Genomic DNA, 17,054 nt, shown 5'->3' on the forward strand with positions numbered 1-17,054 from the left:
ACGGACAAATGAAGCTACTACCTACCTCACAAACATCACACTTTACTATCTTCGAGCTGCTCTCTCGGACAAACGTAGACTCGTTTTATCGGCAACATCTCTTCGCAATGGTAGGTATAAAAGAAATTCGTTTCTATGTTCTTCAAGGTTGCTCATTCTGGCATTCGTTAGGAGTATTTCATGTACACATTTAATAATTATGCACTGTATTACTGTACGTGGCAGTTCGACTTGAGCAAGCAACCAGAGTGGTCGTGTTGAATGGTGAGTGCGGAGAAACACGGTAGGCATTGAGCAATACCGGGCGGCGATTGGGAGCTGGCAGCGAAGGCAGAAGAAGACGGCAGGACGTGCGGCGAACAAGGGAGCGCAGGGGAAGATGGACGAGGCACTATTGGTAGCGGCGGTGATAAACATGCTACTAATTATAGAAGGTATGGAGATGAACCCGGGCCCAAACATGAGCTGGGAGGACTGGGAGAAGATTAAGGAGCTGATAGCGGTTGCTGTTAAAGTAAATGCTGGAGACGAACTGGCAAAAGAAATGAGAAAGGAACAAACTAAGGGATTTGAAAATATGAAGGTATGGTTCAAGGAACAATGGGGAGTCACGGTAAGAAAAGCAGAAATTAATGAGATCGCAACTGGAGTGCTAAGGGAGCAGGTAAAAAATCTGGAAAGGGAAGTGGTTTTCGAAGAAGGAGATAGACAACGTTAACCAAGAAAGAAAGAAATGTATATATATATATGGGTTGCAGGAAGAAAGGAGTGAAGAATGTAAACCTTATATATAAAGTGGTGGACGTCCTCCAAAATAAAATGAAAATCAATTTCAGTGAAGCTGACATTGAAGATGTTGAAAGAGTAGGTAAAGTGAAAGGTCAGAGACCAATTAAAGTGAAGTTAATATCAACCTCGATGGCGGATATAGTGATAAAAAGCGCAAGGAACTTGCAAGGTGAAATAATCTGGGTCGAGAGAGCCTTAGGAAGAGAAGGGATCGAGGACATGAAAATCCTGAAGAAGCATCTCAGTAGAGCTAGGCACCAGGGTCTTAGAGCATTTATTAAGGATCAAAGGTTGGTAGTATCTAATGGTACCTGGTGGCGAGTTTGGTCTGTGGCAAAATTTAAAGGCATGGATGAATAGCTGAAACAGGAAGAGGAAGTAACGAAGCGGCTAAAAGGCAGGCTGGAGAACGCCCAAGAGGAGGGAAGAAACGTGTTAACGCTGTTTGAAGTGTCAAGTGTAGTGGGAGTGAAAAATTAAGTCCGCAGGTTCAGGAAGTGCTGTCAGATAATTTTCTTAAAGAAAAAAACGGATATAAGGATTGTTGATCTGAGGGACGAAAAGAAAGGGAGAAATTCTATGTTGAAGGGGAGAAGCAGGAGCCTGAAGGACCTGTGGGAGGAAAAATAAAGGCTTAGATGATAAGGAAAGGAAAGATTATAATAAAACGTCAAAGTGCGATGGAATGGAGACAGAAGGAGAGAGGTAGATAATGACGAGAAGGAAAAAATAAAGACGGCGATTGGGAAGAGTACAAACAAAAAATTGCGGAGGGGAAGATTGGGAAGATAGGCTTTGTTAATATTGAAGTTTTAATGAGTAAAATAGGTAATATAGAAGTGAAAATTTAATAGGAAGTTTTGACATAGTAGCACTCTTGGAAAAACGGCTAGAGGTAGGCAGGGAGATAACTTGCACAATGCACAAGTCAAGAAAAAGATTGAATAAAAAGGGCCGATCGCCCGGAGGAATAGTTATGCTAGTTAAAGAAGAGTTTAATGAATGAATATAATATATTGATAGCGACATTGAAGGAGTTATGTGGATAAGATTTAAGATGGGCAGAGAGGTAGGGAGAGAAAAACATATTTACTTGGCTTTTGCCTACTGTCACCCTAAAGGATCTCCATATGCAAATGATAAGTTCTTTGAGGAACTGCTAGTAGAAACCAGTATTGTTAGAGAGAGATATGAGGAGGAAGGAGTTACTTGGAGATTTGAATGCCAGAATAGGCGAGCGAAGTCCAAGGTTTAGCAAGGAAGACGAGTTGACAATAGGGATAGGAAGAAGAAGTAATGATAAGGTAATTAATAGCTACGGTGGAAAACTTCTGGAATTATGTGAAGTTGGGAACTTTTTCATCTTAATCGGTTACTGGAATGGGGGCAGGGAAGGCAAAATGACTTATATTACGGAACAGGGGCGGGGGGGTTATTGACATAGTAATGAGTTCAGAAGGCATGTTAGAGAACATCAAGGGCCGATGACCTTCGATGTTAGGCGCCTTCAAACAACAAGCATTATCATCAGAGAGCATCAAAAGTATAGGGGTGGATGATTGGATTGAATCGCACCACGCTCCGTTATGGGTTAGATTAGTGAGAAGGAGGGATGAATTTAAAGAGGGAGGCAGAAAAAGGTCATTAGAGAGCGGTAGTGGCTATACTAAATACATATGGACGGAGAACACAAAAGGGGAACTAGACGCCCTTATGAATAATTAGTACAATTAATTAGAATTGGATGGGAAAGGACTCTGGAGGAAAATAACATAGACAGAGCGTTGGAGTTAATAGAATATCCCATAAAGAGAGTGGCACGGGTAGTCCAAGGTAGTAGAAGAAAAAATATAGAAGATGAAGGGTGGTTTAACAAGGAATGTGAGGCTCTCAGAATGGCAGTGGTGAGAGCGTTAAAAGAATATAGAGTAAAAGGAGAGAGCAAAGAACGAGAAGTCTTTTGCAGATTGAGGAAAGAGTACAAACAAAAAATTGCGGAGAGGAAGAAGCAGTGGATGAAGGACCAACCACAGCTAATAAATAGGGAATGTAGGACGAATCAAACTGGACGAGGAGGGAAGGGATGTAAAAAATGAATATCGATTATGATCAGTGGGTGACATATTTTAGCGAGTTATTAGGAGGAAGAGACAAATGGTGGTATATGGAAAGAAGGCAGGTCATATGGAGTAATATGGATGTAAGTATACATGAACTAGATAAGGAATTTACACTAGAAGAAGTCCAGGGGGCGATAGGTAAACTTAAGAGGAGATCCGCGGGGGGGGGGGAGGAGGAATGGTATCAGCAATGTATTTTGGAAGGAAATAAGTAAATACAGTCAGATGGAGGAGGGAATTGTAAAATTATTTAACAGGAATTTTAATGGGGGAAAGGTACCAAAAGATTGGGAATATGGTATTATTTGACCAATATATAAGAAGAAAGGGAATAAAAACCTACCTAACAACTACCGAGGAATAACTCTCTTAGACTCATTGAGTAAAATTCACACAGTAGTTTTGGCAAATAGATTAAGGGATTGGTCTGAAGAGAATGATATAATAGCTAAGTTCCAAGGAGGATTCAGGAAAGGGAGGCAAACAATAGATAACATCATGGTTGTGAAGATGATAACAGATAAATGCATGGTTCGGGAGAGAGGTAGCGTATTTCTTGCAGCGATCGACTTTGAGAAAGCTTTTGACACTGTGAGTAGAAGAGCGTTAACAGAAAAATTAGGGAGGTTGGGAGTTTCTAGGAAGATGATCCGAGCGATTGAGGCGTTGTACCAGAACGTATATAGTAGCGTCAAACTAGGGATAATTTTATTAGCAAGCCGATAGAGTGCAAGCTGGGTCTAAAACAAGGATGCAAATTATCGCCTATATATAATTCTTATTATTTATAAATGATATACTGGATGGGCATGGAGGAGCAAATTGGGCTGTTCCGGCAGCGAACAATATAGAGATTCCAGGCTTGATATTCGCAGACGATATATTGTTAATGACTCTAACAAGGGGGGGGGGGGGGATTGCAGAGAAGTATTGATAAATTAGCGGAATATGCAAAGAAGTGGTCGTTAAAAATTAATTTTTCCAAATCGAAGGTGATGATTATAAGTAAGAGGAAGAGGACAGAAAGGAAGGAAATGGATGATTCGGGGGGAAAGAATTGAGGAAGTAGAGAGATTAGAATACCTAGGAGTGCTGCTAAATAGCAGAGGAGGGTGGGATGATCACATCAAGAGCAGTAAACTGGGAGGGGTTTCAGCTCTCACAGCAGTAAAAATTCTAGTTGCTAAATACGCAGGGATAAGTTATAAAATACTGAAATTTGTGTTAAAGACATTAATCCTAAGTAGAGCTCTGTATGGGGTAGAATTATGGGGACTAGAAAAGAACGGGGTTAGTTTGAACCAAATAATACGCAAATTTATCAAGACAGTTATGAGATTAGCGCAATGTACAGCTAATGTGGGGGCATTCATAATATGCGGAGAGTATATAGAGATGGATTGCGTTAAACGAGTATTGAATTATTTAATGAGACTTAGAAGGGGAGAAGGCTGAATTTTGCAGCAGGAAACATTCAAACAAGAATTGAGAGGAATGTATGATGATTGTTGGCTAGCAAAAATTAAAACCTATGTTGAGAATCTGGATATGGGATATATATGGCGGGAGATATGGAAGGGAAAAGAGAGCAGAACACAGAGGGCCATGATAACGAGAATTAAGGATAAACAAATGCAAAAATGGTTAGAAGAATGTAGGGAAAGGCCTTCGCTCAGTCTATTTTGTAAGGTCTTCCAAATCTCTAAGCTAAACATAAGATTCGGGGAAGGAAGATTGAAAGGGGGGATATTATGGTGGATGATGGGATGATGGGAAATAAGGGATGGATTAAGAGTAAAGAGAGCTCACAATGTGTCCTGTGTGAGGAAAAGACTGATGATTTGCACTTACTATGTTCTTGTACAGAGACAGAGAAGTTGAGGGCATTGTTTCTAAGTGTGAAACAACAAGAAATGTGCAAGCAAAATGATGAATGATAAATGTTAGTGCGGATAACGAACCATTGGAAAAGTGAAAGGAACTTCAATAAGTTCTTAAGTTCAGTAAAAAGAACTATGTTTAAGGAAAGCGAAAGGTATTGTATGATGCAATTAAGCAAACGTATAGGTGACCTGGAATGTAATAAGTGAAGTAGCCAGCATAAGTAGGTTAGTAGTTGATTGGCACTCGGCAAATTTAAAATGTTACGATAACGTAACGTGTATTGGTAAGTGCTATCAGACACGGTGACAGGGTAATAAGGAAGTGTGGAAGTAGGCCTACACATGGCTGCTTAATCTTTCCTTCTCTACTATCTTTCGTCTTTGTATTTTTGTTACGTAACATGTTGACTGGTCACGTCTCATTTGCCTTTGTTCTTTCCTTGTAGTTTACGGCAACTAGTTGTATTTATTTTGGCATGTAGTCATTTCTCACTATTTATGTATAGTAAGAGGTGGCAAGGAGAGATGGGTAGGGGGAGGGCACGACATAACCGTTAGAGGACGGGGTAGGACTGGCCTACCCCAAATACATGCAGAGAATCTGAAAAAGAATGATAGAGACATATGTGGAGCGAGGAGGGAGAGAGGCGGGGCACACGAGGAGATCCGTTCACGCCTCATGTGGCCGGCCGCTAATGGAATGGTGGGAGATCTGCACTGTCAACTGGTAGGTGATGTTGGTGTCTTTCTTTTGGGCCCCGCGGATAGGACCGGTCATGTCATCACTGGAAGGGTGGGTCTTCTTCTCACCAGGGGTGATGACACGGCCGAACAGTAGTAGTAGGTCGTATGATTGGTATTATTATTATTATTATTATTATTATTATTATTATTATTATCTTAACGTTCAGTGGAGACGATGGACGTGGCATGTAGGGACTTAGGAGACTAGTGTGGTGACCCTCCCTAGGGAGTGTCACGTCTCCGGACTATCTGATGGACCTCATGGCATGGCCAAGCAGTCTCGTGGTTTTTTCTTTTTCTTTCCGTTGTAAGTTGTTCGTGCGTGTAACCGGGTATTGTGAACATGTATCTGGGATAAATGCCTGTATTGTTCAATACTTACTTACTTACTTACTTACTTACTTGCTTACTTACTTACTTACTTACTTACTTACTTACTTACTTACTTACTTACTTACTTACTTACTTACTTACTTACTTACTTACTTACTTACTTAAATGTACGTTTAAATAACTTGAGTGATTATTATATCTTCATTACATACTGCTATGCCTTTCAGCGTTCAGTCTGCAAGTCTCCGTGAATTAACTAAACGCCTCCACAAGCCTCTACTTGTGCCTAGCTCTGTAGCATCGTTTAGTTCCATATCTCTTGCATTTTAAATCATTAGAAACTGACTCTTGCCACCCTCGCCTTCATCCCCCTCTACGTTTTTTACCATCAATTGGCCTTTCCTATCTGAAATAGCGTGCGAATTAAAATATGTTCTCGTGCTGAATCAGTACTTAGAAATAATAACTCTCAGATTAACTGATTCGATTTGACAGTACCGCTCAACTGCTATAATTTTGCACAATTTTTTTCTTTTCTTTCTAGCGAGTATCAGACTAAATTAAGGAAAAAATTCATTCTAGAGCTAAAGTCACTAAATTGTTCTGTCTTACCTTCCAGAAGAATTGTGGGATCGGCATCATCCCGTCCGCATGAAGGTACAGAGGGGTGTCATTGCCGTTCACATCAGGCAATGTTGCGATGCCATGTGTGCCGGTGTAGACCTCCAGATCCACTCCTCTGTCTGATGCCAGCTGCCTCACGTCTTGTTCTAGCACGGCCCAGTTTCCACCGTTGAACGTCTGCCACTGAGGTGCTACGTTCACGTAATAGAAGGTAGCGCGATGTTGATTGCCGAACACGAAGTCAGCCTTCGCCGCAAGATGTCCACGGGCCAGGAAGTAATCATTAGTGTTGGAAATGTACTTCTTCCCCAGATCGGCAGATCCCAGCAGTTTCCCAATAGTAGAAATCTCACTCGCGCGTTTGAACTGACTTTCCGGTGAGACAGAGCCGTAAAAACCTGCTGGTTTGAAGTCGGCCCGATCCACACCTGTCAAACAAGTGGAAATAATTCTTCAGTTAATAATTAATTACCTATAGTCCAAATACTTAGTAAAAGTCTGAGTTGTCGGCTGGGCGTGGTGATGTCAGTAGCGCAGGATGTCTGATTAGCGCGCGCTCTTTCTTTCCGTTTCGTTAGCTCTTAACTCGTTTGTTGACGCGTTGTATCCAGTCAATGCGTACAGTGCATAGCACGATGTGTAGACGAAGACTGGGCAGCGAGAGGAGTGAGAGACGAGGCAGCCCCCCTCGATTGCCCCTCTCCACATTCGCAGCCGATTCCCGCGCAGGATATTTTCAAATTATTTGTGGGAAGGAGGTGGGTTCGATTCACGATAAGGAAATCTAAAATTGAGAAACGGGACTTCCACATATGGAGAGGTTCATGGCCTTGCGGCTCACTCAAACTAGAACAGCCAATATAGATGGTAAGTTTTGGGAAGGAACTCATACGGAGGCTCAAAATAATTATCATAATGAGGTGAAATGTTTATACAAATCTGGTATTTGCCCGATATGGAAATAAGAAACATCAAAAACAATATTCAGGGATACCTAGGGTGGGGTTCGAACTCGTCATGTTCTGAATGCAATCTAACAGTTATACGGCCCATACTGCGCAGCCAACTCTTTCCCGATAATTTTCTCGAATGCAGATTCCCTAATATTGTGTGTTAAATGTTCATTTTTCCGAACTGCTGATCACAAATAGCTTTACCCCAAAAATGTAAAGTAATGAATGTAACCGCAGCAGGACTCATAATCCAAAATAATCCAGCAGCTGCTCGAGCCTAATGTACCCAACTTCATCTTGAATGAAGGATGGTGAGATGCAAGACCAGATTCAATTCCGGCGGATTGCGGTTATGAGTCATATTAGTGAGAATGGCCCGCCGGAAGTATCTTCACGGTGTGAAGTGTCTAGAGCAGGGATGGCGAACCTATGACACGCGTGCCACTAGGTGACACGCGAACATGACTTCTGTGACACGCCGCACAACATACTTTGAAAAAAAGAAAATCCACAGCCTGTTTCCAGTCATTTGACCGGGTCAGGAATGGAAGGATAGGAGTTGTGCCGGCTGCCGAAGCCTGTCGAATTCCTCTGGGGCAATGATTAATGACTGATAGATGAAATTAAATGACATTGGAGAGTGTTGCTGGAATGAATGATGACAGGGAAAACCGGAGTAGCTGAAGAAAAACCTACCCCGCCTCAGCTTTGTCCAGCACAAATCCAGTGACCGGGATTTGAACCACGGAACCCAGCGGTGAGAGGTCGGCGCGCTGTCGCCTGAGCCACGGAGGCTCCTACAACATACTTTAATGTTTTTAACGTGTAATAAATAGGTAAAAAATCTACAACATAGCATATTACGCTTTAAAAAAGAAGTATGTCACAATTAATTCTACGGCCACATTTTTTACAAATTTTATTAGGTTAAAGAAATTATATACCTTGTTCTTAAAATTTACCTGCTTTTCGAAATGTAATGTTCAGTGATTTTGCAAAATAATATAATTAAACATTCAGTCGCATGGATTTATATGTAAATGCTATCTAATACTTAAATGAAGTCAAATGAAGGGATTTCATGACGATTTTAAAGTAAAATAACCCGTGGCACACTAAAGAGTGAAACTTAGTAAACAGGACCTTAATTGACACACCATCCCTGTTCTAGAGCATTCCCGGTTTAGAGGCGGAGGGAACCAAATACCACCTCAGTACCAAGCCACTCTATGCAATCACCAGTACACAAACAATGTAAGTGAAATCAAACCAAATCGCATGACACAAAAGTTCAGAACGGCCCTGGCTAATCAGGCGACCGCTGCTCAGACCGAAGGCTTGCAGATTACGAGATCTTGTGTGTTTAGGACGACGAAACCTCTCGGAAACCTCTCTTGGCTTTCTAGATCGAGGCTGCCATCTCACTGTCAGATAGCTCCTCAATTGAAATCACGTAGGCTGAGTGGACATCGAACCAGCCCTCAGATCCAGGCAAAAGTCCCTGACAGGGCCGGGATCGAACCCGGGGCCTGCGGCTAAGAGGCACGGACGCTATCCCTACACCGCGGGGCCGGCGACACAATATAAGTGAAGGCTATCACAATTGCGTATAAACCGTCGTCGGCAAGCTTCGTCCTACGTGCACCGAGCCCGATAGCTGCAGTCGCTTAAGTATCCGGTATTCGGGAGACAGTGGGTTCGAACCCCACTGTCGGCAGCCCTGAAGATGGTTTTCTGTGGTTTCCAATTTTCATACCAGGAAAATGCTGGGGCTGTACTTTTATCAAGGCCACGGTCGCTTCCTTCCCACTGCTAGCCCTTTCCTGTCTCATCGTCCCCGAAAGACCTATCTGTGTCGGTGCGATGTAAAGCAACTTGTAAAGAAAAACCTGTTTTGTGCTAGAATTATACCGAGGGAACCAACCGATACAGAAACATTTGCAAGGGAATTTAAATTAGGGAAATCTGAGAACGTCGCTGTGCAGTTTTTGGTCACATAGCTACCAGCTTACATTCGGGAGATAGTGAGTCCGAACCCCACTGTCGGCAGCCATGAAGATGGTTTTCTGCGGTTTTCCATGATTAGTTAATTAAGCCCCGAGTGGTCGTTAGCCGAATTGTAACACGAGTGGTCGCAAATGAGAATTTCTCTCACATTAAACTTCATTTAAAATAAATATATCTTCTATAATTTTGCGGGGCGTAAGAGTGGAACTGTGCTATACAGTTTAGATTTTTTTTAAAGCTCATTATCCGTATATTACAGAAACAAATTACCCCCTTAATGGATATTAGTAATTAGTTCAGTCACATGTAAGTACGTAATATTCACAAGAGGGCCGGGCTGAATGGCTCAGACGGTTAAGTCGCTGACTTGTTGAGCCCAAGTTGGCAGATTCGATCCTGGCTCAGTCCGGTGGTAGTCGAAGGTGCTCAGATACGTCAGCCGTAGCTTTACTGGCATATAAAAGAACTCTTGTGGGACAAAATTTCGGTCCCTCGGCATCTGCGAAAACCGTAAAAAGGAGTTTTTGGGACGTAAAACTAATAACATTGTTATTAATACACAACTTTCTGACAGTCGCGATACAGAAGCAGGAATAATTTACAATAGGTCTTCTCTCTAATATTTGAGTTAGCTGGAGTCTGTAACAGCGTTTATATCCCAGCATTCTTCCTCGACTCATAATTTTTGAAGACTCGTTTATCAGTAATTGCAAATGGAGAACGTTACGCACACGATTTATGTCAAATACTAACGCCACCGGGCGAGTTGGCCGTGCGCATAGAGGCGCGCGGCTGTGAGCTTGCATCCGGGAGATAGTAGGTTCGAATCCCACTATCGGCAGCCCTGAAGATGGTTTTCCGTGGTTTCCCATTTTCACACCAGGCAAATGCTGGGGCTGTACCTTAATTAAGGCCACGGCCGCTTCCTTCCAACTCCTAGGCCTTTCCTATCCCATCGTCGCCATAAGACCTATCTGTGTCGGTGCGACGTAAAGCCCCTAGCAAAAAAAAAAAAAAAATACTAACGCCTGCAACAGAAGAAAGTTTCCCTCTCGACTTCAACAGAACACCAACGCCACTGGTCGCGCGATAAGAGAACCTCTCACTCAGGACGCACGAACTCGTACGAATCTTTGTTCCGACTAGGGGAGGGGATGCTTACCCTTCAAATGTGAGTCGCCTTACCCACGACAGTTATAAACTCAGCTATCGCTGAGAAATAAACTCACAATATAAAATAATTTGAGAGAAAATCTCATATCGCGACCACTCGCAGGTTAAGGTCACGGTAGTTTCCTTCCCACTCCTAGCCACTAGACATATTTGTTATAAGAGTACTATTAAAAATCAATTAGGGAAAACTGTGAAATGTTCGTCTAAGGGAAAGTGGACCACGCTGCGAGCCATGATAAGGACTATTGTAATGGAGTATGAAGCACGGTCTCCAAGGACGAAGACTGTGAAATGGAATACTTGCGTACCCTGGGCCACAACTTTATTCTCATCACGACGCGCAGGTCGCCTACGGGAGTCAAATTGAAAGACCTGCACCTGGCGAGCCGAACATGTCCTCGGACACTCTCGGCAGTAAAAACCATACGCCATTTCATTCACCGAGGGATCCCACCTCTACCGCCTCAAGGGCAGTATTCTGGAGCGTGCGACTTTGGGTCTAGGGATATTACTGGAGAGGAGGACCAGTACTACGATCTAGGTTATAAATAATTTTGTTCACGCTGAGTGAAATCGTAGTTTAGGAGAAGGCCTAAAATTTAATTCGCAATTATCTATGTTAGTAGTGGTCCTATCGATAAATGCGAGTACTACACAACTAAAGTTATATAGGGTTAAATCTCCAACCATTTATGTCTTTTACATATTTACCGTACCGGCTATGATAACAATGATATTCGTGAATTACGATTTTTGTTGATAAGTCCATATCAACGCCGAACCACGAGAAAATGGCTACCAGTATTTAATGAATTCCACCTCTGTGGTGTAGTGGTTAGTGTGATTAGCTGCCACCCCCCGGAGGCCCTGGTTCGATTCCCGACGCTGCCACGAAATTTGAAAATGGGTACGAGGGCTGGAACGGGATCAACTCAGCCTCGGGACGTCAAGTGAGTAGAGGGGGATTCGACTCCTACCTCATCCATCCTCGAAGTGGTTTCGAGTGGTTTCACACTTCTCCTCCAGGCAAATGCCGGGATGGTACCCAACTTAAGGCCACCGCCGCATCCTTCCCTTTTCCTTATCTATCCGTTCCAATCTTCACATCCCTCCCGCAAGGCCCCTGTTCAGTATAGCAGGTGAGGCAGTCTGATATGTGTACTGGTCCTCCTCCACAGTTGTATCCCCCAACCCAAAGTCTCACGCTCCAGGACACTGCCCTTTAGGCGGCAGAGGTGGAATCCCTCGTTGCATCCGAGGGAAAAATCAGTCCTGGACGGTAAACAGATTAAGAAAGAAAGAAAGAAAGAAAGAAAGAAAGAAAGAAAGAAAGAAAGAAATTAATATCCTGTATATAGAGAGAGATAAAGAGACAGACAGAGAGAGCACTAACTGTAAAAAGGGTTAGGCCTATCTTAATTTCAGGTTGAAAATAAAGTATACTACAATTTGCATAATCTGTTTGTTCCTTTTTTTTATCTTCACGTTCCCTCCAGTATTAATTTATTTTGTACAAGAAATATAGCAGCGACGAGAATCCAGCTCTCGTCTTAGATGTTCGCACACAAGTACCGTGACCACTAGGCCACCACTCCGGTTTACTTTCATGTAACTCTCCAAAGTATATATGACCGGGAGAGTTGGCCGTGCGGTTAGGGGCGCGCAACTGTAAGCTTGCGTCCGGGAGATAGTGGGTTCGAATCCCACTGTCGGCAGCCCTGAAGATGGTTTTCCGCGGTTTCCCATTTTCACACCAGGCAAATGCTGGGGATGTACCTTAATTAAGGTCAAGGCCACTTCCTTCCTACTCCTTGCCCTTTCCTATCCCATCGTCGCCATAAGGCCTATCTGTGTCGGTGATACGTAAAACAACTAGCAATATATATGAGTTGCATTGGAATCGGGGATTCATCAATTTTTCGAAAATTATTAGGTTACGGACCTCACATATTTAAGTAACATTTGTTCGCGTTTTAGTGTTCCTGGGCCATGACCTTTAACCTAATTTTTTTTTTTTCAAAAACGAAGGCGTATTGACCTAAACCCTTATAAACGAGTTACTGTTGACTGTCCCCCCACAGGTACTGTACGTACATTGAAGCTCGTTGAAATCGGTTGGCTGCAGGGTATGGCCCCTCCTTGTGAGACTGCAATAGAAGATACATTTTACTCTGGCTAATGCCAAGAGACAGATGTAAAAATGTCACGTGCATCAAGAAAAAGCAACAAGATATGCAGCAATAAAAGAGAGAACAATTATTAATAATTAATTCGGCTTACCCGTTTCATAACCGCCAATGCCTGCGACTACTGTGGTATGGCTGTAGAGAGGTCCCAGAAGTTTCTGGTCGAAACACACGTCGATGGTCTTGTAAAAAGCGCGTGACACATTGAATCCTATGTATATCTCGATGTTATTCCCGTAGCACTTATTGCCTGTAGCAAAGGCATTATGGGACGGCTTGAAGGAACAAACTACGTCAGAGAGCTCGTACCGCTTGTTGTTGATGGTGAACGTCGTTCCCGAGACACAGGTGGCTGTAACTTGTGCGAGCTCCTCGCTGAACGGCGACAGGTAGTTGTCGGTCCCAGAACAAGCCACGATTACCTAATGATAACAACAACAACAACAACATTAATAATAATAATAATAATAATAATAATAATAATAATAATAATAATAATAATAATAATAATAATAATCCAGAAATCAAATACGAACTCTACAGTGGTGAGAAAATTATTAGACTCAACACGAGTTTCGATTATTTCCTTCATCACCTTACTTTTTACTACCCACACATACAAATGACCGTAAAAATCTCTTTGTATTGCAGTCGAACTCTTGGGCGAGTCATTTGTCAGTTTGAAGTAAATCATAGAACACAAGTTACATTTTTCTTCAAAATACATCAATGATGCTACTGCAGTAATTTAGACCCTTACATCAATATTTAAGTCCATTTTTGTTCATTTTTAATTTCTCTTTTGAGTGTAACTGAATAAAAGCTCAAAACGTACATCACCACTTAATGAAGATATATATAAATAAAAAAGTAATAAATAAATAAATAAATAAATAAATTCTTCAGTTGGAACCATTCCAGCCCTCACTTATTATTATTATTATTATTATTATTATTATTATTATTATTATTATTATTATTATTATTATTTAGTCAGTTTATTGTCAAGGTTTTTCCTCCAGACTTAGCGAGGTATCCAACCTCTACCACCTCAAGGACGGTATCCTGGAGCGTGAGAGATTTGATCGGTGTTACAGTTGTGGAGGAGGACCAGAACCTCGCCCAGCCGGCCTCACCTGCTATGTTGAACAGGGGCTTTTCTACAAAATTTGAAGGGATAGGCACGTAAGAGGGAAGGAAGCGGCCGTGGCCTAAAGTTAGGTACCATCCCGGCATTTTCCTGGAGGAGAAGTGGGAAACCACGGAAAACCACTTCCAGGATGGTTGAGTTGGGAATCGAACCCACCTCTACTCAGTTGACCTCCCGAGGCTGAGCGGACCCCGTTCCAGCCATCGTACCACATTTCAAATTTCGTGGCAGAGCCTGGAATTGAACCCGAGCTTCCGGGGATGGCAGCTAATCACACTAACCACTACACCACAGAGGCGGACATGGAATATTTGATTGCAGAATTTTTTCAAGTAGTACGGATGTTTAAGTCCAACAATTTAGAACTTTTATATCGGGCAACTCCCTGTTTAACACCTCGTTTTCATTCATGTTAACTGAAGTCGTAATTATTGTTTACTTCATATTTAACTTATACGTGTAATCAATTGTAAATAATTACAGTGATATTGTCATTTAATGCAGTAAAAGTGTCCGAAATCATATGTGATTAAGTGTAATAAAGGGCCAATTTTATCAGTGCTTTCTTTCCATGCAGGTTTCTCGTCTAAGTTGTATCATCATCATCATCATCTGTTTACCCTCCAGGTTCGGCTTTTTCCTCGGACTCAGCGATGGATCCCACCTCTACCGCCTCAAGGGCAGTGTCCTGGAGCTTCAGACTCTTGGTCGGGGGATACAACTGGGGAGAATGACCAGTACCTCGCCCAGGCGGCCTCACCTGCTATGCTGAACAGGGGCCTTGTGGAGGGATGGGAAGATTGGAAGGGATAAACAAGGAAGAGAGAAGGAAGCGGCCGTGGCCTTAAGTTAGGTACCATCCCGGCATTCGCCTGGAGGAGAAGTGGGGAAACCACGGAAAACCACTTCGAGGATGGCTGAGGTGGGAATCGAACCCACCTCTACTCAATTGACCTCCCGAGGCTGAGTGGACCCCGTTCCAGCCCTCGTACCACTTTTCAAATTTTCGTGGCAGAGCCGGGAATCGAGCCCGGACCTCCGGGGGGTGGCAGCTAATCACGCTAACCACTGCACCACAGAGGCGGACGTCTAAGTTGTATGTTATTTAAATTGTTTCACCGTTTCCAGTTTCCTGTTATTTTACTGTTGTGTGGTTTATTACTAGTGGATCTGCTACCATTATCTCAGTCTTTTCAAATTATATCTGGAGTCCTATTTTATGCTAGATTTTGTACAGAGGTGTGAAAATTGTTAGACTTGAAGGAACTGTTACAAAATAAAAGAGCCTTAGTTTTCGTTTTCCCACTCAGTTGTCTTTCCAATTCGCACCATAAAAATCGATATGTAGCATTATCTATCTATTTACGAATTTACATTAACATGTTAATTGAATTTCACAAAAAAAAATGCATTTAGAAATTTCAAAAAAATATTTTGGAAAAACTATTAATTGTATATGAAAGAAGTGTTCGTGATACTCTACTTTTATGTAGGTGAACATTTACACAAAGTTTCGCGAAAATCCATGCATTAGGTAAAAATATATTTTTATCTCCGGAGTGTCGCCTTAATTCCGTTATCAGTTTTTCCCTAACGCAATTTTTAATGCTCTGAAAGCCGGATTTAAAGGGCAGCGGTTCGGCGTGTATAGAGCAATCCTACGCCCCTTTCACTCACGTTGTCAGACAAAATTAACTTCAAAGTTCTTTCGGACTACCATTTCAATAATACCGCTGGTATTTATCTTGTAGTAGGCCTATAATGTGCGAAAGAGGAGAAGGACATCTGAGGGAGTAATTTATCAGGTGTATGCATACGTTTTAGCCGGGATTTGTGGTAAAGAAAGCAAGTCAATTTCGAGGGAAATTCATATTTTGTATATTCAAAATATTCGCCATCGGTTGCTACACACTTCGCCCATCTCTTAAGTAAGTTATGAATACCATGCCAGGAAAACTGCTTGTCTTTTGCGGCAAACCATTCGTCAAGTCATTTTCCAACTTCCGTGAAATTGCTGAAGTGCTACTCCGTGAGCACGTGCCTCATTGATGCGAAGAGTGATAGTCAGGTGGCGCCAGATCGGGAGAGTACGGCGGGTACGGAAGGATCTCCCATCTAAGCGATTTCAAGTTTTCTTTCACTGGTTTTGCTCTGTGAGACGGCGTATTGTAGTATAACAAAATCACTTTGCCATGTTTACTGGCCCATTCCGGTCATCTTTCGATCAATGCGTGATTTAAATGAAGCATTTGTTGGTGATAGCGTTGTGCATTAACGGTTTCGCCGGTCTTCAAGAGTGCATAATACACAATACCGCTCTGATCCCACCAGACCAAAGCATGGTCTTCTTACCGAAGAAATTTAGCCTAGGTATTGAAGGACCGGCTTCGCCAGGTGAGAGCCACGATTTTCTCGGCTTCGGGTTTTCAAAAAATCCATTTTTTGTCACCCGTCACAATTCGGTACAGAAATGATTGTCTTTCGAAGCGTTGAAGCAGCATTTCACAAGTGATTTTAAGATTTTCCATTTGCCGTTCATTCAAATCGTGTGGGACCAATTTACCGAGTTTATTAATCTTCCCCCATTGCTCGTAAACGTCTGCTGATTGTCTCTTGTGATACATTTAATACTTGTGCCAATTGCTGTTGAATTTGAGTTGGATCATCACCCAGTAACGTCTGCAATTGCTCGTCTTCGCACCTTTGTGGTCTGTCAAAGCGCGCGCTGTCTTTCACATTGAAATCACCATGTTTAATACTGGTTGACTGAACGGTCAGCATACTGGCCTTCGGTTCCGAGGGTCCCGGGTTCGATTCCTGGCCGGGTCGGGAATTTTAACCTTAATTGGTTAATTTCGCTGACACGGGGGCTGGGTGTATGTATCTTCATCATCATTTCATCCTCATCATGACGCGCAGGTCGCCTACGGGAGTCAAATCAAAAGACCTGCATCTGGCGAGCCGAACTTGTCCTCGGACACTCCCGGCACTAAATGCCATACGCCATTTCATGTTACCACGTTTAATTAGTCGAGACCATGTCTCACAGTCATGTTCTAATCGATGGAGTGTGTTCGCCTATGTTTCTACCA

At 42.5% G+C, this 17,054-nt stretch overlaps 1 protein-coding gene across 1 annotated transcript in view; it reads right to left on the reverse strand.

Annotated features, from left to right (window-relative positions):
- Positions 1-17,054, reverse strand: part of LOC136878876 (uncharacterized) — a 187,992-nt gene that overhangs the window by 4,833 nt on the left and 166,105 nt on the right. Inside the window, exons 4-5 of the mRNA XM_067152439.2 lie at positions 12,907-13,234; positions 6,482-6,921 (exon numbers count right to left, since the gene is read on the reverse strand). Of these exons, the coding sequence (XP_067008540.2) occupies positions 6,482-6,921; positions 12,907-13,234 (768 nt within the window). The remainder of the gene's footprint in view (positions 1-6,481; positions 6,922-12,906; positions 13,235-17,054) is intronic.

This window comes from Anabrus simplex, chromosome 8 (genome assembly GCF_040414725.1).
Source record: "Anabrus simplex isolate iqAnaSimp1 chromosome 8, ASM4041472v1, whole genome shotgun sequence".
In the NCBI taxonomy this organism is placed as follows: Eukaryota; Metazoa; Arthropoda; class Insecta; order Orthoptera; family Tettigoniidae; genus Anabrus; species Anabrus simplex.